Consider the following 24712-nt stretch of genomic DNA (forward strand, 5'->3'; position numbering starts at 1 on the left):
CAATAAATTCCATAAAACGGAAACGTAGTTTTTGTGACATAGGTACTCTTACCTACCTAATCAGTCATAACAATCAATGGATGGTCCCAGAGAATGACAAATATTTTGCCAGTGTGTTAGGAAACAAGTCCTCTGCAGAGGCTTACTGCCTTTTGCCGCCTTGGTTTGACAGCTGCTACAGTTCATAGAGTAGGATGTACATAGCACGTAGATAGCTACACTTGTCTAACTTTATTTTATTCTGCGATCTCACCTGGTGGTAAATGATAATGCAGTTTAAGGTGGAAGCAGGCTAACTTCGTAAGGGTATGGCAGTTTGATTAAACCCCTATCGATTTCTACGTGGCGTCGTACGGAGCACTAAATCGCTTAGCGGTACGGCTTTGCCGGTAGGGTGGTAACTAGCCATCCACCAGACAAACTACAAATAACAACAAATTAATTTAGTTTCACAATAATATATTCATTATTCATCCATATCGTATTCTACCATTCGCTTTTTATAAACACTCAATTTAGCACTATACAATATTTACACACAAATCTGTCAATCCTCATATAAGTTTATTCCTTCGTATCCTATACACCTCTTTGGCAGTCTGACTGTTTTTGAACCTCATCTCGCTCTTTTTCTCCTTAAATTTCATCTCGCTCACACTCGCCCCCGTTAACTTATCAGTCTTTTTGTATTTCTCCATTTTCGACCTTATTCCCTGCTCCGAGGGTTCAACATCGTCACTTTCGTTAAACAAGTCTTTGACGGATACTAATCTATGTGAATTGCCTACTCTTAGTAACTTTTTTAATCCTCTGGAAGATTTTTGTTCTACAAGACCTAAGATACCCCAGTCGTCTGATTTGTGTCCATCCATGCAAGATTCTAGATGCCAAGCGGCATTTCTTACTTCTAAACGTAACCTTTCACATTCCTCGTAACTAACATTCCTGCTGACATTCAGGGCTTGTTCTAGAGGGTTAACTACGTACAAGGGATGGGAATTAGGTTTCCGAATAGGTTTTCCTTCGTTAAGGGATATGGCTTTGTCTTGGAAATCAAACTGTGAGTAAAACTCAAAGAATTTGAAGAGTAATGTTTGTAAGTCGTCGTCGTTTTGTGCGTAGGACTCTGAAGGTAGTCTGTCGAGGTCTCGCAGAAACGTGCAGTTGAGGTTCTCTTCAGCTATTCTTATGTCGTCTTTGCCTGTAAGAAAATAAATATAACTGTTTTAAAATATTGTTTTGGATTCCATACATTTTTATAATGTTAATTAATTTGTTAATAAATTTTGATAGTGATAACAAAGTCCACTCTAAAATCACATAGATGGTAAATATTATACTAACGGTGTTCTGGTTTATCAATAGGTGAAATGGTAAGAATAGGCCTGAGTTAGTTTAGACCAGACCAGTCTGTATTACTTTAGTCATAAAAGATAACCATTTTTAATTTAATAGTATTTGAACTGAGTGATTTTTAATTTTTTATAATAAATGCAGTAGAATGATTCTAAGTATACATATAACTGATATGCGGGATGTTGGTCCAGTCTGTACGGATGTTCTTTTGGTGGTGCGGAATGATAACCCTGACCCATGTCGCACCCTTGAAAAGGCTTGTCTAACTGTGAACACAAATAAGCTTATAATGTTAGGGGTGCCTTACCAGCTAAATCAACCAGGTGTTTCAAAGTCGGCAGCACGGGCCCATGGTCCTTCTGCTGCAGGAAGAACAGCACCAGCAGCGTTAGCGGGAAGTTGGTGAGCCAACGCCCCGGGTGCGCGTTGGTCAGCCCGACGGCGCGCGCCCAGCACCGCACGACGCACGTCAACGGACGCACTCGCGGGTCCAACGAGCCCAGCTGCCAGAGAAGCTCCGACATGTACACCCCCGACCTACGACAGTGCCACCAGTGAGAGCGGGCAGTTGGTGAGCCAACGCTCAGTCAATTTTTCTAAGTTACGCTGATATACCTGCGCAGAAAACTAATTTTTGAATGGCGCGAAAATATCTCAGCTTAGTTGCCTATGCGCCATATTTGTACGCGCGAATTACGAGCGAGATAGTACGAGTCTCTGTTGTTCCCATGTTTAAAATCTTAACGCCAAGCAATAAGATCTATATTTGATTGTTATAGATTGGGTTTTCAATGGCGTTAGGTTGCGTTTTACTGCGCAAACGAATGCTGATGCGAATTATAAAAGTGGTACCTAGTACTGTACTTACGTATTGTTACAGCACAGATCGCAATCAACATCAACCAAATCGTGTGAGTACTTCACAATAGGAACTCTGGCATTGAGTATCTTCTGCACTCGAGAGGCGCCGGGCACTCGCATCTCTAACAAAGCACCAACTAGCTCCATGTGTCTCTGCCAGGGACTTCGCCCGCCTTCGGATTTCTTCTCTTGATATACTAGCCGATGGTTTGGTGATGTCTGGAATAAATAAAATTGTTGTTGACTACCTGGATGTATACAGTTATAAAAATTTAAAAAAATGGTCTAGAAATCTTGGAGATATTCATATCCATAACCTAAAAAAGATTGAATAGGCATCATTGATTTTTACTAAGCATGACTTGCTAAGCATCAGCCTATATCTCAATAAAAAATAATGAAGTATTAAATAAATAAGGGCTGTGATAGGGCGTAAGATATTTATTCACATATTCAATCTCCAAACTAAAATAGCAGGTATAAATGTGCTGTTACCTATCCCATACATAATGTTTCAGCTAGAAAAGGATAGCACTAAATTTTGTCCTGTTAATTTAGTTTTACAGATTGTGTATAACAGCATTACACACTATAAAATAGATATATCAAAATCACTTACCATATTATCATTCAAAGTGTTAGTAAGAACTAGATCAAGATCACATCCCATCTTTCCAAATCCATTGACAGATGAACCAAAAGGTTGTACTTTAATGTTTGCATATAGACTGCTAAATATAATTTCCAACTGAAACATGACAACAACATTCATAGTCATTGACATTATAGTAAAAGACATTGGTCATAAAATTTAATAAGCACATGTAATAATTTTATTAAAGTAAATAAATTTGATACTTGATAGCTATCTATGAATATGACCCAAATAAGTATTTTTTTTTTTTTATAAAAGAATATTAGCCATGTTAGATGACTAATATTCCCCTTTCCTCTCCAGTATGTATATAACATATCTACTTCTTTTTTCTGTATGTAATATCACTGAAAACAAATAATTACCTGTCTAGCAACCATGTATCTCAGCCTCACTCCTATATCATTCAACACAGTTCTATCATACAGCATCTGTATTTGGTCTGAGACTGTCTCACAATTCAACAGCTCCTCAAATAACACTTCTTCATTGACTCTCAAACTACCATCTTTGACTGCCAGTTCTTTTACACTCTGTGGATATTTCTCTTTGACGCCTGTGGTAGCTCGGAACCAGAGGAAAGGTGACTGTACTCCCATAACATCAAGGTCTTTTTGGTGTGAACTACATGACTGTAATATGTCTTTTAGGTTTTCTTCTGTACTAAATTCTATGAGCATAAAATGCTGTAAATAAAACATTATCTTCACATATGAGCACATGTTATAACTTACAACAACAATCTTTAAGATAAGTTTTAGATCTCACCTCTCCTCCAGAATTCTTATAATGATGAATGTCATCAATAGACGCATATTTAGAACAATATCCATACAATTCGTTAAACGAGGACTCTGAATTCACTTGAACTACGAGGCTTCGGCGCGCCTCCGCTCTTCTTTGAGCCACAATCTCATCAAAACTAATAAATTTCCGTGATACATCTGAAAATGAAACATAACCTATAAAATGTTATTCAACAATTATATTACTTGATGAAAACATGTATTTACCCGACTTTTTTCTATGAAATATATATTTACTGAAGCTATTGTTGAATGCCTTCCTTAACAAATACACTTTTCCTGTCTGCAATAACACAGACATTTTTAATTTTTAGGGAAAAAGTTGAGTGAATTTGTAAAAAACATAACATGTCAAATTGTCAAATGACAAAATGACATAGGAATTTGGATTGGATTGACACTTGTACTACCAAAAGTTGACAGCTGAGTTTGAGTTCAAAAAGTAGGTACAATGCTTTTACAACAAGAACGAAAATATTTTCGAGAAATTATATGCAGTAAATCAGAATTAATCTCAACTCAACCTCCTTAAATTTGTGTATTTCAATACAATAAATATTGTTTATATAAATAAAAGCGTTTAAATTAGTTATTACCATTACCTACAGTTTTATCTTGTTTCTGGTTTTAGGTCATTCGGTTCAATGGCTCAATTTAAACTTGAAATGAGAAACTGAAATGTCAACAAACTTAACTTTATTTAGGTTATTTTTATACCAAAACATTGTGATCAGTGATTTCAATTCAATAAAAATATGAATTAAATATTATTAGAGTAGCTTTGTTCAAAGTAACAAAAATGACGACCAGGCTTTTGGGGCGGATGCTTCTTCCAATAATTATAAATACACGAATAAAACCAGCAAACCTCGTACGAGGCAGTGTAAGAGTGGTTTCTACTTCTGTAAACTTTATATCAGTTAGAAACTATGCTAAAAGTAAAGACCGAGGGAAGGACAAGAAAAGTAAAGGGGGAGGAAAAGTGGAGATCAATCCCACAATCATGTCAGAGTTAGTGGCTGTGGAGAAGCTCAAAGAAAGATGTCAGAGTGCCATTGAAAATATGAAAGAAGATTTTGCTAAAAACCTTTCTCTACGGTCGACGACCGGCGCTATAGACTCATTACCAATTAAATATGATGGCAAAGAATATGAGCTGCAAGAACTAGCACAAATAGTTAGAAAGAACCCTAAAACTATTGTTATAAACTTTGCCTCCTTCCCACAAGTAATACCAGATGTTTTAAAGGCAATTTACAATTCTGGGCTGAATTTAAATCCACAACAAGATGGCACAACTTTGTATGTCCCTGTACCTAAAGTTACAAAGGAGCACAGAGAGGCGTTAGCAAAAAATGCTAAAGCTCTATACATCAAATGCAGAGACACAGTCAAAGACATTCAGAATGAGTATATCAAGAAGAATAAAAAGCAAACTGGTGTCTCGGAAGATTTAGTTTTTAATGTAAATAAACAAATAACAGCGCTATGTGAACAGTACTTGGAGGAAGCAAAAAATATCTACAATGCTAAGCATGATGAACTGTTGGGGAAATAATTGTACATACTTTTGCATTTATTGTAATTAATTTTTGTGTTCAGCAATTTAGATCTATAATAAATTAGAGCTTTATATTAAATTCGTTTTTATTTCTACTTGATAAGAATTTTCATAGAAATGGTCTGGATTCCTTTTATGTGGAAGAGCTCAATTTTCACAGACCCTAGGCATTTAGACTAGTCTGCTGTCCAATATTTAAAAAGCATTCAATTGTAAATAAAAACTGACAAATAATCTATAAACCTACAATATTATCATTATATTAGAAACATGGTTAATAGGATAATTGATAACTGCAGAAGAGCTAGAAAAGATAGTGTAGTTTTGAGTCTTGCTTGGTCCTCAGTAATAATTTAGATTTTAGGGCTTTAAACTGTCCCACAATTGAACAAAGGAGTCCTTGTGTTAAAACGTTTTAACTAATTATTTTCTTTGTCTGTCTGTCTGTTTGTCTTTGTTTGTTTTTTTGGCTGTATAGAACGTTGCCTTAAATTCCATATACATGCAGTCTGACAGTGACATAAATTGCTCCTTGTTTATTGTTACTTGTTTTTGACTTTGACATTTTAACTGTCACAACAATTAACAAGGCGCTAGGCTTGATTTGTATACAGATTTGTTTGTTATTTTTCTAGTATTCGTCAAAAAAATGGATGAACGCAACTTGAAACGCACGACTTCCTATGACAGAGTGATGCCCCGCGTGTACAATAGATCACATCCAAGTGCTAAGGCTAATTCAAAAGTAACGCGCCACGAAACTTCTTCCTCACGGATTGGCGCGAAAGCGAGTTCTTCAAACTTAAGTTCTAGTGTTTTTAGGGAGTTACCTTTAGTTTTAAGTGGTTATGAGCCTGAGAAGCCTATAGATAGGCCTAAAGCTCCCAAATATGTTATTAAACCGAGGAGAACTGTTAAGTCGCAGGACCCGGGAAAATCTCCTCTAGTGCCTGGTAGAAATCGTCAGGGAAGTGAAAATAATCGTGATATTCGCGTTCGTAGCTCTGCTCCTTGTGTAACAGACTTTGAGCCTGGGGGCTGGTCGGACTCTCATTTTAGGCAGTGTTATTCCAGTAGGTCTCATACAAGACTAAAAGAATTGAAGGTATAGTAAAAATCATATAAAGATGTCATAAACAAGCTTCTAATACTATGATGTACCTACTACTTTTCTAAATTATTTAAGACAATGCTAGGAAAACACAGACATCTGTTACAATATTAAAGTCAATTGAATCAGCATTCTAACACATAATCACAGGACTAAAAAGTAGTAGATGCACCTCTAAGGCTTATGTAATTAATTATTCCTAATATAACCCATAAAAATTTCATTTCATAGGCTAAAAATAGTCTCTTTTGAGTCAAGTGTGAAATTGTGTTTTGGGCCAATTTAGTGAGAATTTATTACACATACCTAATAATTCTGATTCGTAAGTGTAATAAAATCTACATAGTAATTTTCTTCATATCAAATAGATTTCGCAGTACATAATATGAATGAAATATGTTTTTTTCAGGATGAGATAAAAGCATTTCAAAAGACGGAGAAGCTCATGCAACTGAGGAGTCACCTGTATAAGAAGTGTGGTGTGGTATTGGACGATGTGGGGCAGGTGGCTGAGCACAAGGCTGTGCAGGTGCAGGAAGCAGGTGAGCCAATCAGTTTCATAAGTTCCTTTTGGATTCCATTTTCCCCGCCAGTCTTCAAATATAGAGTGAACTAGGCATCTTCTAGGCAAGCGTGTTCCACCTTAGGCTCCATCATCACTTACTATTTAGTGTGATTGCAGTCAAGCTCATGCCTACATAATTAATTAATATTGAACTAAATAAGGGGAAGTTTGAAAATAGTGCCAATGGTAGAAAAGATGAGGCTGGCAAGTTATGGGAGGAGGGAAGAAAGTCATATCTCTGAAGAATGTTAAATATGCATGTAGAAAGAAAAAAGTGGAGAGGATGACCAAAGAAAAGGTGAATGGATCGCGTTGACGGATGACAGAAGGGAGTGAAAGAAGAAGAAATGTTGTACCGACCCCACATAGTGTGGGATAAGGTCAGGAAGAAGAAGATCAAACAAGAAATCTCTCTTAAATGGTAATATTTATAATACTTCTATTCTTATATTATAAAGAGTATACAGGGAGTTATCTTTGGAACAAATTATCTGGTTTTAAAAATTATAGCTTTGCTATCCCCGAGTGCTAAAAGCTAGTAGGTACAAGCTAGTATTGTTATAAAGCCAGCTTTGCATCTTTCATAAAAGCAGCGGCAAAATAGAATAGATAGACAAGCATTTTAAAATTAAAATTAGGGAAAAACTTAGAGGAAAAAGTAGGAATAAATAACTTTTAATAATTGGATACTAGTTATATACCCAGGAATCAGAATAAAGATCAGGTGTTTGTAATAAAAAACCCATTCAAAGTAATCTGGCTCGAAATATCCTACTACTGGGCAATATAATATAGTAAATGGTATCTTCGAAAATTTAACCACAAGAAAAAATCAAATAGTGCGGTTCAGTATAGTGCAGGTCATAAAGACATAAAGCACTATCCTAGTATTAATTTCTTCAATTTAGATATTATTTCAAGTAAGCCTTGAAATGCAGTCCAAGAGTAAGCAACAATACATTAAAACACCCTCTATACAGACTAATAAACATTTTCTTATCACAGCTTATTGACTTTGCAGTCCTTGAATAGCAGCATAGATGGAGCCACTTACGAAATTATCAGCAAAGTGCTGATCTAAAGCAATAATAAAGCAAATTATTAATAGTATTTAATATTTATCCATTTTTGCATTAGTACAATTTTAGTTTCAGTATTTTCATTGTTGTGAGTACTTAGTGCGTTATTGTTATGAACCTCTAGTGCTATTTCGGTAACCTACGTACCAGCCGAAATAGCTCAGTTGGGAGAGCGTTAGACTGAAGATCTAAAGGTCCCTGGTTCGATCCCGGGTTTCGGCAATTCTTTTGTATATTTATTTACGGTAATTTTTGCCTCAAATTAAATTATTATGTATCTTCTTTTTGATCCCTTGCTTACTTTGCCATTATACCGTGAAATTAAATTATGAACATTGAATTTTTACAGATAATGCTTCAGGAGATGACATAAGGTGAGAATATTTTTATAAGTTTTAATCACATGATGCACATGAATGCATATTTTAACATAATTCAAAACTTACCCCCTACTCAGCTGTTAGGTAGGTAACAGGTCACAAACAGGTAGTGCATGTTGGTAGCTGTAGGTATAATCTTTATGTGTTTACTAAACAGTGTGTAATTACAATTTTGTTAAACTTTGAATATTGATTTATATCTTTATTCCTACAACCTTATGAGGAGAAATGGATTGAGAGTTGGGACATGAAATATTATTTTCATAGTACATACATAATTAGGCTTCCATAGTGAAAAAGCAACCCTTATTATTTGACAATGTCCGTCTGTTCGACCGTCCGTGGCTTAGATCAACGACTCAAGTAATAGAAAGTTGTAATTTAGCATGGGTATGCCTATGCATATTAATCACACTTACAAAGTGGTAAAATAAAACCTGGAAAAAAGTGCTTTTAGGGTACCCTACACATAAAGTGGGGTTGAATTTGTCAATCTGATAGTGTGGGGTGTCCTTGAATAAGTCTTGGCCAAAAGATTGTGGGTGTTTCTTACACTGCAATTCATAATCAAGATAGGGGCTCCTTTCGGGGGCCATTCAGACGACAGATTGTATAATATTCAACCTCTATGAATTTGACATATTGTCTATCTCTATAAATGCTCCCCTAAATAAGCCCATATCTCGACTATGAATTCCAATGTTAGTGTTCGTCATCGATTTTTCGTCCGGAAAAGGCTGTGTGAATCGCAGGACTATTTGGCGACGTCCGATATCGCCTCTTTAGCTCAGTGGTAGAGCACTGGTCTCGTAAACCAGGGGTCGTGAGTTCAATCCTCACAGGAGGCATCTGATATTACAACTTGTTTTTCCTCTGCTTAATTTTTTTATATTTTACCCAATTATCATAACAAAACAAACAGAGATAACTGATCATAATTATTCTTCGTAATATTAATATGTATTAAGTACCTAGGTACTTACTTAACATTTGAATTGCGAATGTGTGTGTCTGTCTGTCTGTCTGCCTATCTGTTACATTTTCACTGCAATGATGGCGTCGAACTTTAGAACTACAGAGATAGCTTGCATCCGGGAGACGAACATGGAATATCTCGGAAAATCAATGAGTTCCCACGGGGTTTTTACAATACCTAAATTCACGTAGTTTTAAGCAATTAAATATCATTTGCTTTAACGGTGAAGGAAAACATCGTCAGGGAACCTATGCCTGAGAATTCTCCATAATGGTGTGTGAAGTCTGCCAATCCGCACTTGGTCAGCGTGGTAGACTATGGCCAAACCCCTTCTCATTCTGAGAGGAGACCTACTCAGCAGTGAGCCGGCGATGCGGCTATTATGATAACGATGATGATGAAATCCGCGCGGGCGAAATCGCGAACATCATCTAGTACGTGAATAAAAGCCAAATTATAATGCGAGGGACTTCCTCGAGCAACTCACAAGTGAGGTAAACATCCGGAACGCCGAGTGCGTGTAAACACGTAAACAGGATCCCGAGCGTGGGACGTAACGCGTAACGGTACTTGGTAACAGGCCTAACTGTACTGTCACACCACAGTCTAAACATATACAGTTGGTCGATAGATACGTCTAGGCCAGGGCCGTCACTTTTCAGACTGGAATAGTCTAAAGTGCCATTTACAAAACGTGGGTGTGATAGCGGGACGGATGCGCGCGACTTCATTCGTGTGGATTTAGGTTTTTAGGAATCCCGTGGGAAATCTTTGATTTTCCGGGATAAAAAGTAGCCTATGTCCGTCTCCGGCATGGTTAAACTCTGGGCCGTGAAAAGGTAGCAGACAGACAGACTGACAGACACTTTCGCATTTATAATATTAAGTACGGATAAAAAGGGTAAGAAATTTTATCTTAGCATACGTACACTTGAATTTTTAACGGCCCATTCTACGTATTTAACTTACAACTCTTAAAACTACATAGTTTATAAACTCGTAACCCTTCCTTTCGGCTTTGCCGTAGTCGGGTAAAAAATAAAATAAATACTATATCTTATTTATAGCTTTTAGTAATTTGTGCTTTTTGGGTTCTCCAAATTCTACTAGAAACATTAAAGAAATTGTGTCGAATTCTGTGTATAAGCACAATTTCCAAAATGATTTGTTTATTAACATGGTATATTTTTATAACGATATTATTAATTGTGTTCTTGATCCTGTTCATTTCATTTCAATTTCAAAGCAATCCTGCGGAGTCACAGAAGCGAGACGAGGGAGAGGTTTATACACCGACAGAAATCTCCACAACTTCAACAATTCTGCTTAGGTGTGGATCGTTCGGGTATCTGCCTTGGTGCTTCAAATCAAAATCAAATCAAATCATCATTTATTTGCTCGCTTCGACCGTAAAGCCGGCTAATCCGCAAATATCCTAGGGCGCGGCGCCGTCTCACTGTATGTTTTTTACGCTGTGGCTACACCTACCTACCGGACCTGTCTGCCGCATACTGGAGTACTAACGATCAGATAAAGAGGAGAGAGGTATTAGGGCCACTTCATTTTAGAAAAACCTTATAATCAGTCGCTGATGTAAAAACCGCAATCCGGGAATGGTTATCTAAATACATAAATATATAAAGTTGCCTTTCTATTGGTATTCTACGGGATATAATATTTCGGAGAGTGTGGCCAAGAACTTTCCGCAACGCATCGTCAAGGTCTGCTCGTAGGTACCTATAGCACGTGGCAATCGGAGTGAGTATGCTCCGCACACACGCACAGCCCTCGTGCTAACCCGATGCGGGATAGCTACGCCCCTCCCCCCAAATTTTCAAAAAAAACCATCTACAAAAAAAGTAAATTTTTGCCAGAACGTTGGTAGTAGAGTAATTTTACCAGACCCGTCGTCGACGTCGGATGTCGGTCAGGAATAGCTTGGACGCGAGCCAGGCGCGCGGAAACGGATGTGACGTCACCAACTCCGCGTATTGACGCGCGATCTGCCGCCATTAATTAATTAATCCTTTTTTTTATTCACTAGTACGATGCCGTGCTGAAACCAAAGGAGTATGGATTTAATAACTGCCATACCACTTCCAGGTTAGTCCACTCTCATCTTAGACTGCATCATCACTTACCACCAGGTGTGATTGCAGTCGAGGAATAACTTATAATATAAATAAAAAAAGGCCAGTTTCCTCGAATTATTCATTATTCATACCTCAAGTTAATCAAGCATTCAATTCCTCATGATCGTAGCAACCTTTGTAACCTATAATCAACCGCAATACCATACCACGTCGCGTAAGCCGTTCCCAGAATAGATTAGTAAACAAAAGGAAAATAACCATCCGTTAGTTGGCCACGGTCCACCGATCTCCCGCTGCCGTATACGGGCAACGGCCCAACGCTCATGCAGCGCTTGACGCAGCTTTCTGAATGAAACCAACGTCATTTGCGACAGCCATCCGAGATGTGGTATTTTAATTGTCCACCCACGTGGTGATACGTCTTTGGAGACATATTTTTATGATCTGTATTCAAGGAACCATAAGCTTGGTCATAAGCTTGGTCATAATAAAGGTCGAGGGCGAGTCAGACTCGCACACAAATGGTCAGCTGTACCATCGTTCAAAAAATATCATTTTTTTAATTTATGTATTTAAATTAAATATGTTCATGTTGAAATTTTTATTATTTTGCTATAGCGGTAGTAGAAATACACATTCTGTTACTTGCCACCCTCCTGGTACGAAATCCTAAAAAACCGGCCAAGTGCGAGTCGGACTCGCGCACCCAGGGTCTCGTACACGGATATTTTTTTGACATTTTGCACGATATATCAAAAACTATTATGCATAAAAATAAATAAAAATCTGTTTTAGAATGTACAGCTAAAGCCCTTTCATATGATACCTATTATAGTTATCTTACTTTCAAATTTTTAACACATTTAATTTTTTTTTAAATGATGTAACCACAAATTCACGGGTTTCGGATTTATTCCTTTCCTTGTGCTACTTGCCTTTCATGATTCTATGTCAAGGGGAAATACCAATGATATTAGAAGCAAAAAGAGGCCTCTTTTTTTCTTCTAATATCATTGGGAAATACCGTATAGTTTTTCTTGACAGACATGACGGATGGACGGACGGACAGACAGACAGCAAAATGATCCTATAAGGGTTCAGTTTTTCCTTTTGAGGTACGGAACCCTAAAAATACCCGTCTAAATTTGTTGTGGGCTTTAGACTCAGATCTGGGCGCGTTTGGGAACCTCGTTTAAGTTTACGTAATTAATTATCACCTTTTTACATCTTTACATCATTATCTTACCAATCCAACAATAACTGACAGTCAAAAAGATTATAGTGTAACTTTGTAAGAGTATAGTACGACCGAGATGACAGTCAATGTGGGGACGCCCCTGCACACCCGCTCTAACCCGGTGCGGGATAACGCGGGTGACGTGGGGGTGTGCGGGGTGTTCCCCTTCCTCATGCCCCAATTGCCATCTCGACCTGTCGCGTACTATACCTTCCTTGAGTAAATGATTTGACTTTGACTTTAATTTGCTATAATCCGCTGAAAAAGACTAATCTGTATGAATGGTGCACCATATAGATTTGTTACGAAGACTGAACTAAAAGTGAATTCAGGTATTTTTAGTCGAAATGACTCAGTTATGCATTTGGTATTCAGCCAAAGTGTTTAGGTTTTTATGTTATTTGTGCAGCAGTTATTGATTTATAGTTTGGCACTGGCAGTATTAGTGGATGTTGCTTGAATGAATGTTTGAGTGTCTTTTTTGCGGAGTTCTTTAATATGCATCTGTTTTTATATTATTACAAATATAGGGCTTGAAAATGGTAGAATTTTTGAAGACTCTGTACCTACTGTATTTATGTTACCGCTAAAAAGCTCGACTGTATGTCTAACAATATGAAAATCAAAACTCCGGTTCTTGATGAACTCCGGTTGCACAAACGAACCTGTGATCTTTCAAAACTCCGGAGCTACACCAAAACCGCAATTCTGGAGCTCAAGTCCTAGTTACAAATTGAATATTATCAGAGGTAGATACTTATTCAATTTGTCTTTGATTCAGATCAAGATCGTGGCATGTGGCAGTCCCTACAAGAGATCTATGTCCAGCTGTGGACGTTTATCGGGTGCTAATAATGACGGTGATGATAATGTCAATGGAGGGTATGCTTTCAGTACTGAATTCGTGAATAAAAACAGTAGAAGGGTTTACATAGAATAGCCATTGTATTAAGCGTCACGTGCGGAGGTCAGGGGAGGGACAGAGGGACGGGAGTGCGTGGGCGAGGTCCCTCTCCTCCCATTTGGAGCTATTTGCGTTATGCGCTCTCACGTACTGCGGCTTTCAACCCTTGGAAGTTTTATTTGTGGAGATCCTCGGGGAAATTACTCAACTCCTCGTCAACCGTCCAATGTTGGGCACCGTCTCTTGTAGGGAGTTTCACACGCCACGGTCTTGCGCCGCCTGAATGCAGCGGCTCATTTGATGTCGTCTGTCCATGTGCATGTCGTGTGCAGGGTCTATGGACGCTGCACTTTTCGAAACGAGGTCGCCATTCCAGCCCCTACCCGCCAACGTCTATCAGTTCTTCGAACTACGACAAAATAATACACTCATGGAAATTGTATTAAAAATTGACGACCTCTCAATGGCTTGGTGCAGGACTAAGCGCTGTGGTCTTTCAAGTGAGAGGCTCAGGTTTGATTCAGTTTGGAGATATTTCTGAATTGTCCCTACTATGACCTGGTAGGAGATTTCGGCCATGGTTAGTTGTCTTCTTCTTCTTTGTCGTTACACTCTTGGCAGAGCGGTCGTGGTCATCATGAAGTGACGTTTTGGGGGGCAGATGTTACACGCCTCACGAGCATTCGCCACTTCTCCCTGCTGGTCGACATTCTGGTACACTCGTGCACGGCACCGCCCACAGCGGACTTAATTTGGTCGGTCCATCGCGTAGGCGACCTTCCTCGCCCTCTGGTACCCTCCACCTTGCCCTGCACCACAAGACGCTCAATGGAGTCACTCTCACGCCGGGAGACATGTCCGAAGAACTTTAGTATGCGACCCTGTACTAACGCCGAAAGACGTTGTTTAATGCCGAGTTCTTGGAGTATAGAGACGTTGGTGCGAAATTCAGTCCATGAGACTCCTAGCATTCGCCTCCAGCACCACATCTCCAGAGCATCAATCTTCTTCTTCTCGACTGTTCGCAAAGTCCACGTCTCCGCAGCGTATAGAAAAATGGGAAAAACAAGTGTCCGAACGAGCCTGATCTTCGTAGCTTTTGTGATGTTTTTGTTTTTCCATATTTTCTTTAGCTTGTCCATTGCAGTTCTCGCTATCGCCATACGCCGCTTTACTTCTTCTACGCAGCCCCCATTGTTCGAGATTAAAGCACCAAGATATATGTAGGATTGGACGACCTCGCAGTTCGCAATTCGAGTGACTTCGGGCGAATTATTATTGGCACGGTCAACAACCATCATCTTAGTTTTACTGCGGTTGATTTTTAATCCGAACTCTAGACTGACGCGCTCCATTTTGAGAAGTAGCTCTTCCATATGACGAGCACTGGTCGCAAACAAGGTAGTATCATCGGCGTAGCGCAGATTTGATATCTTGTAGCCTCCAATAGCAACACCGTCGGTCCAGTCTTCAAGAGTAATGCGCATTATAAGTTCAGTGTAAGCATTGAACAATAGCGGCGATATTATGCATCCTTGGCGAACGCCTGACTTAGTTGTCTACCTTACCGTTAAAGACGTACAACGATTCCACCAAACGGTAGAAATAGGTAGACATCGTTGCGGTACGATGAGGCGTAGAAACGATTTATTCTATCTGTGATTCTTCTAAATTAACCTTCTTCCATCTTAGACCGCATCGTCACTTACCACTACGTGAGATCGAAGGCAATATAAAAAATATAAATAATAAATATGTATAAAGTCAAGACTCACTGACTGCCTCATCAAGCAACGCCCTGCCCAAACTCTTGGTCCTAACAAGCTAAAATGCATGGAAACTTCTTTCAAAATTTAGACAAAGAATATGATAGGGAATAAAGAGGATTCATATTTTAGCCTAGCGAAGCCGCAGATACTAGTCATCCAAAAATATTAAAACTGACGGAATTTAACGTTAAAACAGAGCCAGATTGCTGATGAATCCGGAAAATGGGAATATCCACAAGAAATACCAGTCATTCTACAGAATCTTCCAGTTCACACCGGTTCGCGTCTACCCGTTTTCCTACGGGACGGCAGTCACGTCCGCTCACGTGCCTGCAAACTTCGCTGAACATAGCACGTGAGCGCTCCCCGAACGTTCACGTTCCACCCCCTCCCCTTCCCCCAACCTTCACAGCCAAGTTCCAAGTTTTTGCGACTTCTTGTTTGTTTCAGCTTTACCCAACTTTGGAGAGTTTTTACGGTTCCTTTTCCTTTTTGGGCTTAACTTTTATTACATATCTACTTAGATATTACAAAAACTTATTGTTGTCAGATAGAGCAATCAGAAAAGAGGTCATTTGGCTAATTTTTCATCATGAACAACCGATAGACGTTGACTGATGGGTAGATCTCTTGTAGGCGCTTTCACAAGTAAGTAGTAACAGTGTTGCGCCGCCGCGCCGCCTGGATGCAGTGGTTCCTGCGGCTAGTTTCTGCCTGTAGATGTCGTCTGCCCACTTGGTGGAGGGTCTTCCAACCCTGCGCCTTACGGTCCGTCTAGAATCGTTTTTTGATCTATTGTGCTCGGGTTGTTGTGAATAGTCGTTCCCGTTACTCTTGTAATGGAAGATTGAAGAAACAAATAAAATCTTCCCTCTTCTTAAATCTTTCTTCTTCGAGTATAGGAAGCATTAACACACTCTGTATAATATATTTCACTTAGTACGCATAACGGTTTCTCCATAACCTCTCTACAATTTAAGGAATATCTTTGGTTTTTAGTCAAGTTTTAAGTTTCTGCGACTTCTTATTGTTGCGAAAGATTTTTTCGCATTGTTAATTAAAATCAAGGCACAGTTTCTTTTGACGCTGGTTTGTGTATTTACACCCACTGTTTCGCAATGCTATTTGTAGGGGAAAGTATTATACCTAGTAATAAAAACAAGTTCTACTAGGTAGGTACTAAGACATACTCTAGTCAGGTGTAATTGGAGCGACGGATATAGAGCTTAAACCAATTAAGTTGCTTAGCGGGTAGCATAAATCCCGGTGTTGATTCACATTAATGTAGGTTTCCTCGACTCTCGAGACGCTTGGTTGCGGATTGAAATCATTAATGTGGTTAGAAAATGCTAGCTGCGCCGTAAGTTGCCATGCTTGAGATGGACCTTTTTTAGGGTCTCATTCCCGAAGCCTATTTAACAACATTACCACCTGGGTGTCTGGTGCACTTCCACCACCCGTTGTGCCCAATCTTTTTTTCCACGCACATGTAAACTGTGGAACCACTCCCTTCGGCGGTGTTCCCACTAGATTTCAATTTATACAAAAAAGCCTAGCACAGGCCACAGACCACAGATGTAGCTCACTGTGGTACGCGCAGAAGCAATGTAGAGCCAACCAATTCAAATGAGTTTGATGGCTTTCATTTGGTGATGATCACTGAGTTGGCCTGGGAAGTAACCGACGACAAACTCAGCCGTGTAAAATCAACTGATGTGCATTTTCAGGTATTGTAATACCTATTTTGTATCTTCGCGAAGAAGTTATCCGTTTATAGTAAGACGGGTAACTGATCTGCTATTCACGACGTCAAGCAATGGTAATCGACGCGGGATGCACCGATGCATACAAACCGCTGCGCAGCCAAGCGGTGCTTCGTAAGGCGTCCGCGTCGTAGATCGCATGATAATGCGACGCCGCACTCGATTACAAGTTGATACTTGATGGTTATCATGGCTGTAGGAAACAGCGATACGAATACGTTGATTAAGTACTTCAATTCAGGATTAGTGCAGTTCGTAGGTACTTACTTCAGGCGACTGGAAAACGCAGTGTAAAGCTCTTGCTACACGCTCCGTCTTGCCTAAGAGCCCTATCTGCACAAGCCAGTTGTGCGTGCGTGTGGCCGGCAAGACGGTATCCCGCACAGTTCCAAAAGCTGCTAAAGATTGGACTGCGCAGTTCTCGGATTTAAAGACGGAGCGGACTTCGTACAAGTAAAGATGAATTATGGACGAGAGAGAAGGAGATGGGTATGGTGTATAACTTATACCCCAAAAGAAGAGTGAATAGGCAACTTCTAGGCGCACAAATCACTGCTCAGTTGTCATCTTGATCTTTTGTTTGCAACAAATCAAAAAATCAAAGTTTGCTATAGAAGAATATGTCTACAATTACGGCTATTCTAAATCTTTTTAACCCCCGACCCAAAAAGAGGGGTGTTATAAGTTTGACGTGTGTATCTGTGTATCTGTGTGTCTGTGTATCTGTGTATCTGTCTGTGGCATCGTAGCGCCTAAACGAATGAACCGATTTTAATTTAGTTTTTTTTGTTTGAAAGGTGGCTTGATCGAGAGTGTTCTTAGCTATAATCTAAAAAAATTGGTTCAGCCGTTTAAGAGTTATCAGCTCTTTTCTAGTTTTCTTGTGATAAAGAAGGTTAGATAACCGTTAGGTTCATAATATTATGTCAATAGACAAATGTCAAGCTGTCAAGATGGACGTTGCCTAAATACATAATTATTTATTTGAAAATGATGTTTTGGAAAACTCAAATACTTTGGATCGTCGGGGGTGTTATAAATTTTTAATTTACACTTGTTTGTATGTAGTTGTTACTAGCTGATACCCGCGACTTCGCTCGTGTGGATATAGGTTTTTTAAATCCCGTGGAACTCTTTTATTTTCCGGGTTAAAAAGTAGCCTATGTGTTAATCCAGGGTATAATCTATCTCCATTTTAAATTTTAGCTAAATCCGTGTAGTAGTTTTTGCGTGAAAGATAAAAGCTATGTCCACACTGTGCCTTTTTTCGTTCATCAAGGGCATGCGTCACAGCGCAGTCAACAGCGCACGCGACGCATGCTCTTGACGCATGCGTTATTGACAGTTGAAAGCACAGCGCGCGCTATGAAACACGTTTCCCGCGTCTGGTGGATTTTTGTGCCACAAAGCGTTCAACAACAAGATGGCGGACGAAGAAAAAAATATTACTTTGAAGTTTATTGAAGATTACAGAAGCTTTCCACAACTTTGGGATCAATAAAAATTTTCAAAAGAAAATTAAAACCGACTTCAAAAACCAAAAACACAAAAAAGTTGAAAATAATTTTTGTTTAGCTACACGTGTAATGTACCTAGGTATGAAGTCGAGCGAGCATATTAAAACAAAATTAGAAATCCAAGAGTGAAGCTCGCCCGACTTCATACCTAGTTACATTACACGTGTAGTTAAACAAAAATTATTTTCTACTTTTTAGTGTATTTGGTTTTTGAAGTCGGTTTTATTTTTCTTTTGAAAATTTTTTATTTCACAATTTTTAGTGGCCCCACTGTACTATAATATGCTATGCCCATTTAAAACCCTACTGTTTACTAAGCTATTACACTGATCGCGAGCAATTTGCTCTTATCCATTGAGGAGTTATGATCTCCATCTCCGAAGATATTCATCAGATCTTCACTAAATTTATATGGGACCACCTGCACAGTATACCCTTTCAAACAAAAAAAAAATCCAAATCGGTTGGAGGGGTCTTTGACTAATCGAGGAACATACATAAAAAAAAAATAAGAAACGAAAGTTGAATAGAAAGATGACGACGAAAGTTGAAGTGAAAAGGCACGAAAGTTGAATAGAAAGATGACGAAGAAAGTTGAAGATGACAAGGCACAGTGTGGACATAGCTTAACAAACATACACACACATACAAACTTTCGCCTTTATAATATTAGTGTGATACAAAACAATGCCAGTCACTGTGGGAACCCCTGTCCAGTTTGGGAACGGTGCCAACTCGCCAAGCCCCATCCATATACATTTTGTGGTTTTCACGGACATGTTTTGCGAATACAATGAACTCTCCAATTGAATATTTATTTATTAAATTGCATTAAGTATCTTCTTTGTAACTTCTTTGAAGTTTACTCCATAAATTCATACGTTTGCAGCTTAGTAGTGGGCAGAATAAGATACATTTCCAATATTTAGATTGTCAGTTACGTTTACTTACTTAAAATTGGCTCAATATAGCCCGTCCACAATGCTTTTGATTTCATCTAATTAAAGATTCTTGTGACGAATCATCGACGGATGGTCACGATACGTAAGAACTAAGAATAGGCGCTCTGTCCACACTTCGGAGCCACTTCCGATTGGGTATAATTAGCTATTTGAAGTCAAGCCACGTTTCGCATCTAGCCCGGCTCGCTTTTATTCCTGCTGCGATATCCTTATTTCCTCTTATTAAAAGCGAATAGGACTGAACTCTGGAGTAAAAAGTCTATTTGCAATTTATTTTTCTCACTTGGATAGCTCGTAGAGTAGGTAACTATTCAGTTTCTCGTTGATTTTTTTTCCAAAGAATTTTCAGCTCGTGCCGGTATCTTCTAGTATAGTATTCATATTCAAGGAAGAGCAGAGGGCATCAAAGCACGTGGTAGATCGCCCATGAGATGAACAGACCATCCATCAGAAAGGAATGGAGACGCAAGGGAAAGGAATCCAGCCGTGCCACGTTTGAGGCACGTTCGACGCGCAGACGATCCACGGATTGCGTAACTCAAAGACTACCGGTATCCGCTTATAATAGTTTTTAGAGTTCCGTACGCGAAGTGTGCCAATTGAACCCTATTACTACGCCTTCGCTGCCTGTCTGTTTGGCAGCAGACTGTATCTCTTAAACCGTAACAGGTAACCGTAACCGCAGCGGCTTAGGCTGTGCATTGATAGATAGTCGGTCAGTCAGAATAAGACGTCTTTTTATATGTATTCGTACCTATAGATCAGAAGAAAAAAATCGGAATTGAAAATGGGCGAAAAGTCAGTTATTTTAATCGATTCCCTTACATCTGGCGAATCAAATATAAATCGTGTAAAAAAAGGAAATGTAGATGTTGGCAGTAGGTAGGAAAGCGATTAATGAGACGCAGTAAGGCCGATATCGCGGTGCGATGATGCAAGCAGCTGCAACGCGATAACGCCGGAATGCAATTAACGTGCGCCGTGACGAACGGCTTATCGCGACCTTGGCATTGACTTTGCTTGCACCCGGAGAAACTGCGATGTGTCGGATCGAGCGTGACCGCGCCTTCCCACTACCATTTCAAATGTATAGAAGCAGCTGTTTCTTTACGGAAGTCCATGATATACAAGAGACCATAAGCACAATTTGTTGTAATCCGCTGAAACAGACAAATCTGTATTTGGCATTGACATTGCTTGCACTCGAAAACTTGCACACCGCGTGAAACTGCGAGCGTGACCACGCGTTAGGACTTTTCCACCAGAGATGTGCTATGCAACTACGTCGCAGTTCACACGAAACGAGTTCGAGGCTTCACATACACTGGCAGGCATGTTACCAACGTGTGACGCTAAGTAGGCTATGAAACAACTAGGTATCTTTGATTTCACGTCATCCCTCGCCTAATATTTGACAGATTGTCGATTCAAGATGAAACCGAGAATTTCCTCAATCTGGCTAAGCTGTGAGGAGATCAAAGCTAATCTACGTGACCGTTTCCATAATCGATTTTGGAAGCGCCACCATTTCTATGGTTTTCATTAATGCTAAGCGGTGCGGATAAGATGTGCTAAAAAGATGCGCCGCCGCGAGGTGTGAGGTAGTTGTGCAATTCGAGCTAAGAGATGCATCGACGCTAGGTATGAGGATAGGAAGAGCACGGGGTGCGGCGGCACATAGCTACACCACTCGCGCATCCGTAACTTCCATCAAGAGTACCTACCCATCCGTAGATTTCATCCATAGCACGCATCCGTCAATTTAAAAATCATAGCTTCGTTGAACCCGTTACCACCTATGTTAAGCGTAGTGTAGATTGTAGAGCATTGAAAATGATTGGTGGATTTCACAGCAACGTAGCATAGCACATCTCTGGTGAAAAGCACCTAAGGTTCTTTCACCAAAAGTTGCTTGGAAGAGTTCGCTTTAGCAATAAAGCCGCCTTTGCACTCTCATGTATAGTTTCTTCTGTATTTTCTGAATACGTGTATGTTTGTGTGTGTATCTAAATAAAAATAAAATAAGGCCCGCTCACACCGGGTACAGCAGGGCAGACCACATTTTTTCCTTACCCTTTATTGACAGACACTACAGACAGACAACGAAGTGATTCTATAAGGGTTCCTTTTTTCCTTTTGAGGTATGAACCCCTAAAAACGCTAATAATATCAACTTTTTCCATTTTTAAGTTCGTGAGGATAAAATCACTAATGATTACCCCATCAAAATTCACGCCTCACAGCTAATTGAACACAAAAAAAAAAAGTTGAAAAAACTATAACCCGACTACGGAAAAAATGAGACAACTTGAACCCGACTTGGTATAAGTAAAATAAACTAAAAAGAAAGAAACAAGATAGGTGCTTAGTGCTATCATCGTCTTCATCGTCTTGAGAAAGATTCAATATAAATGCCGTGGTCGTGCGTTGTCGACAGCAAAAAGAAAGTATTCTAATTTGGTAGATAATAAATTAAATCAATCAAGGATAAGAAATACGCTGTCGACAACGCACGACCACGGCATTTATATTGAATCTTACTCAAGACGATGAAGACGATGATAGCACTAAGCACCTATCTTGTTTCTTTCTTTTTAGTTTATTTTACTTATACCAAGTCGGGTTCAAGTTGTCTCATTTTTTCCGTAGTCGGGTTATAGTTTTTTCAACTTTTTTTTATTTGAAACTTTTCCGTTTTAATAAGCTATGATGCGACGATTAACCGAGGTCTCGTGAATGGCCAATAGGTGGCGCTGTATGAGAAATAATAATTCTAATAAAAAGTGGTTTCTGTCGCTTGGTATATTTTAATAATAACTATATTTATATTTATGAACTCAGAATTTTCTCCTCTTTCGTTGGACATCTCACTCGACAAAATAGCAATTAAAAATTTTTTAAGACCCTCACTTTTTTTGATGTAACATTCGTCTGGCCAATTTTTTTCGTATAAAATATAGCCTATGTCACCCGGGCCTTTACAACGAATCGATTGACACCTCATTTATCAAAATCGGCCCAGTAGTTTAGGCGCTACGGTGGAACACACAGAATCTGGATACAAACATACATACATATTACATACATACATACATACATACATACATACATACATACATACATACATACATACATAGACTGCTAAAATCATAACCCTTCCTTTCGGCTTTGCCGTAGTCGGGTAAAAAACCTTTTATAGCGCGCTAAATCCATCGTGATCCTCCTGCGGTCAGATTATGTTTGCTCAAGATTGCTGAGGCTGACTACAGTCAATATGGTCAACGTGTCACTCTAAAAATGTATTTAGTTAATTTAAACATTTGCAGAAGAACAAGTTAGAAGCCTTGGTTTTGTATCACAACACATATTTTGAGTGTAAATATTTAGCTTACACATTCTTTATGCTGTCACACGCCTTCTTAAATATTTTGAAAGGTCGTATCTAAGACCTGACAGACCTAATACTTTATGAGGTGTTGCCTGCATTCTGCATTATGTCTTAGTGATTATTAAATAGAGGGTCTTTCAAAATACGTAAAATCCACGTCCTTTGTTAGTTTTACGTGTAATAACCATTTTAAATTATCAATTAAACTAAAAAAGCACGTCAAATCATTGTGACGTCACATGCCAGTATTTCATAGAAGCTCGCATACTAAGCGCATGTTTTGACGTTTGATAAAACTGATACCGATTTGACTAGTTGTCAAACACCGGATTTCGTATTGCTTCAAGGATTGCGAGGGGCCCTTTAGGCACAACAACAAACTGATGAGCAAATTCATCATCCCTCATAAATATTGAAGCTATTGATCACGTTGGCACTAGCGTGAATACAAAGTACAGAGTTCCTCTATTACTGCGCTAATGTTTTCATTGTGTTTGCATGCTAATTTAAATTCCTGACACACAGCTGGCTGCCTGTTTAGGTATACTTTTATCGCCGTTGCTATACTATTTTGTTTTTTTCGCAATACCGTGTTTTTGAATTTCTTAGGACTGTCCTGAAAAGTCATCATAAACGCTTCCACTTTAACATATGCGCAAATGCTCTTGCTCTAAAGATTCGATAATATCCCTGATGCAAATGAAAGATTATAGTTCTGCAGTAGCCCTAGTTTCAAAATTTGACTGCTAAAACCGTTTGCAACCCTCGTAGCTTTATAAATAGAAATAGAAAATCTTTATTTGCATAATGTGTGTTACAAAAGATGATAGTTATTATTAAAAAACTTAAACACATTAGTGTTTTTGTGGTAGTTAGTTTTAAGTTTACGTAATTAATTATAACCATTATATCATCTTACAAATCTAACAATTCTGATCATCAAAAGAAATACAATGGTACCTACTTTGAATAAATGATTTGAGTTAATTTGAAAAACATGACGATTGCCAATCACCTCCATATCTCCGTCAGATCTGGGCAGAATTTTGTAATTCTTCCGCATATTATAAAGGGACTTCAGATTCTTTCTTTTTAAAGGCGAAGATCCAATAAAGGATGGAACACCTCACTCAGTCACATTCGTGCTTAGTCCAATATTTTTGTAAACGGTCTACATTATTGCGATTAATAGAACATAGTAATGTTGGCTATATTTCTTCCATTAGGAACTCCATCATATTAATGATGGAGTTTTATCAATTCTCCTTGAAACTTAGGGCTGCAGCAGTTGTTTTCCATGCCCTACTGTCTTTAGCTACTTGATGTCTTGACATGGTTGCACGAGAGTCCCACTCTTTTAAAGTCTGTCCCTATGGATCTCGTCTAGGTGTTCGTTGGTCGACCAGATCTCCTTCGACCGACAGGCTGCTATTGGAACGCCTTGAGCAGTATTTCCTTCTTCTCTTCGCAAAACAAATTATAGTGTATCGAGCCATACCCTAATTCCGTATAACAATAGATGGTGTTCGTAGTTATTCAGCATAACGCCGTGGTCTTTGTCTTTGCCAAGGTCGCGCGAACTTGACTCACGTTTACACCATACCTACTTCTGCATCGGCCCTAGCTTATTAGTCATTACTCGTTGCTCACGTACACACAACATAAGGCGCCGTCTATGTACCTTATGTATAGCCCGTTCTCTTGTTCTCCTGTGTTTAGGTATACCTAC

General features: G+C 39.0%; 3 protein-coding genes and 2 non-coding genes across 5 annotated transcripts in view; 4 read left to right on the forward strand and 1 right to left on the reverse strand.

Moving 5' to 3' along the window:
• Positions 1-442: 442 nt before the first annotated feature.
• Positions 443-4057, reverse strand: LOC123873063 (poly(A) RNA polymerase, mitochondrial-like). Its single transcript, XM_045917743.1, has 7 exons — positions 3886-4057; positions 3641-3816; positions 3238-3558; positions 2837-2965; positions 2225-2436; positions 1664-1893; positions 443-1201 (listed from the first exon to the last, which is right to left on the reverse strand). The coding sequence occupies exons 1-7, from the start codon at positions 3977-3979 to the stop codon at positions 555-557; spliced, it is 1809 nt and encodes a 602-aa protein (XP_045773699.1). The 5' UTR covers positions 3980-4057; the 3' UTR covers positions 443-554.
• Positions 4058-4307: 250 nt separating this feature from the next.
• Positions 4308-5315, forward strand: LOC123873069 (ribosome-recycling factor, mitochondrial). Its single transcript, XM_045917754.1, has one exon. The coding sequence runs from the start codon at positions 4478-4480 to the stop codon at positions 5234-5236; it is 759 nt and encodes a 252-aa protein (XP_045773710.1). The 5' UTR covers positions 4308-4477; the 3' UTR covers positions 5237-5315.
• A 510-nt stretch (positions 5316-5825) lies between these two features.
• Positions 5826-24712, forward strand: part of LOC123873059 (interferon regulatory factor 2-binding protein-like A) — a 112465-nt gene continuing 93578 nt past the window's right edge. Inside the window, exons 1-3 of the mRNA XM_045917733.1 lie at positions 5826-6344; positions 6760-6892; positions 8344-8368. Coding sequence (XP_045773689.1) covers positions 5889-6344; positions 6760-6892; positions 8344-8368 — 614 coding nt within the window. The 5' untranslated portion in view covers positions 5826-5888. The remainder of the gene's footprint in view (positions 6345-6759; positions 6893-8343; positions 8369-24712) is intronic.
• On the forward strand, positions 8144-8216 carry Trnaf-gaa. Its single transcript has one exon. It is a non-coding gene; the product is annotated as a tRNA-Phe (tRNA).
• Positions 9151-9222, forward strand: Trnat-cgu. The gene has a single exon. It is a non-coding gene; the product is annotated as a tRNA-Thr (tRNA).

The sequence above is a fragment of the Maniola jurtina genome, chromosome 16, assembly GCF_905333055.1.
Source record: "Maniola jurtina chromosome 16, ilManJurt1.1, whole genome shotgun sequence".
NCBI lineage: Eukaryota > Metazoa > Arthropoda > Insecta > Lepidoptera > Nymphalidae > Maniola > Maniola jurtina.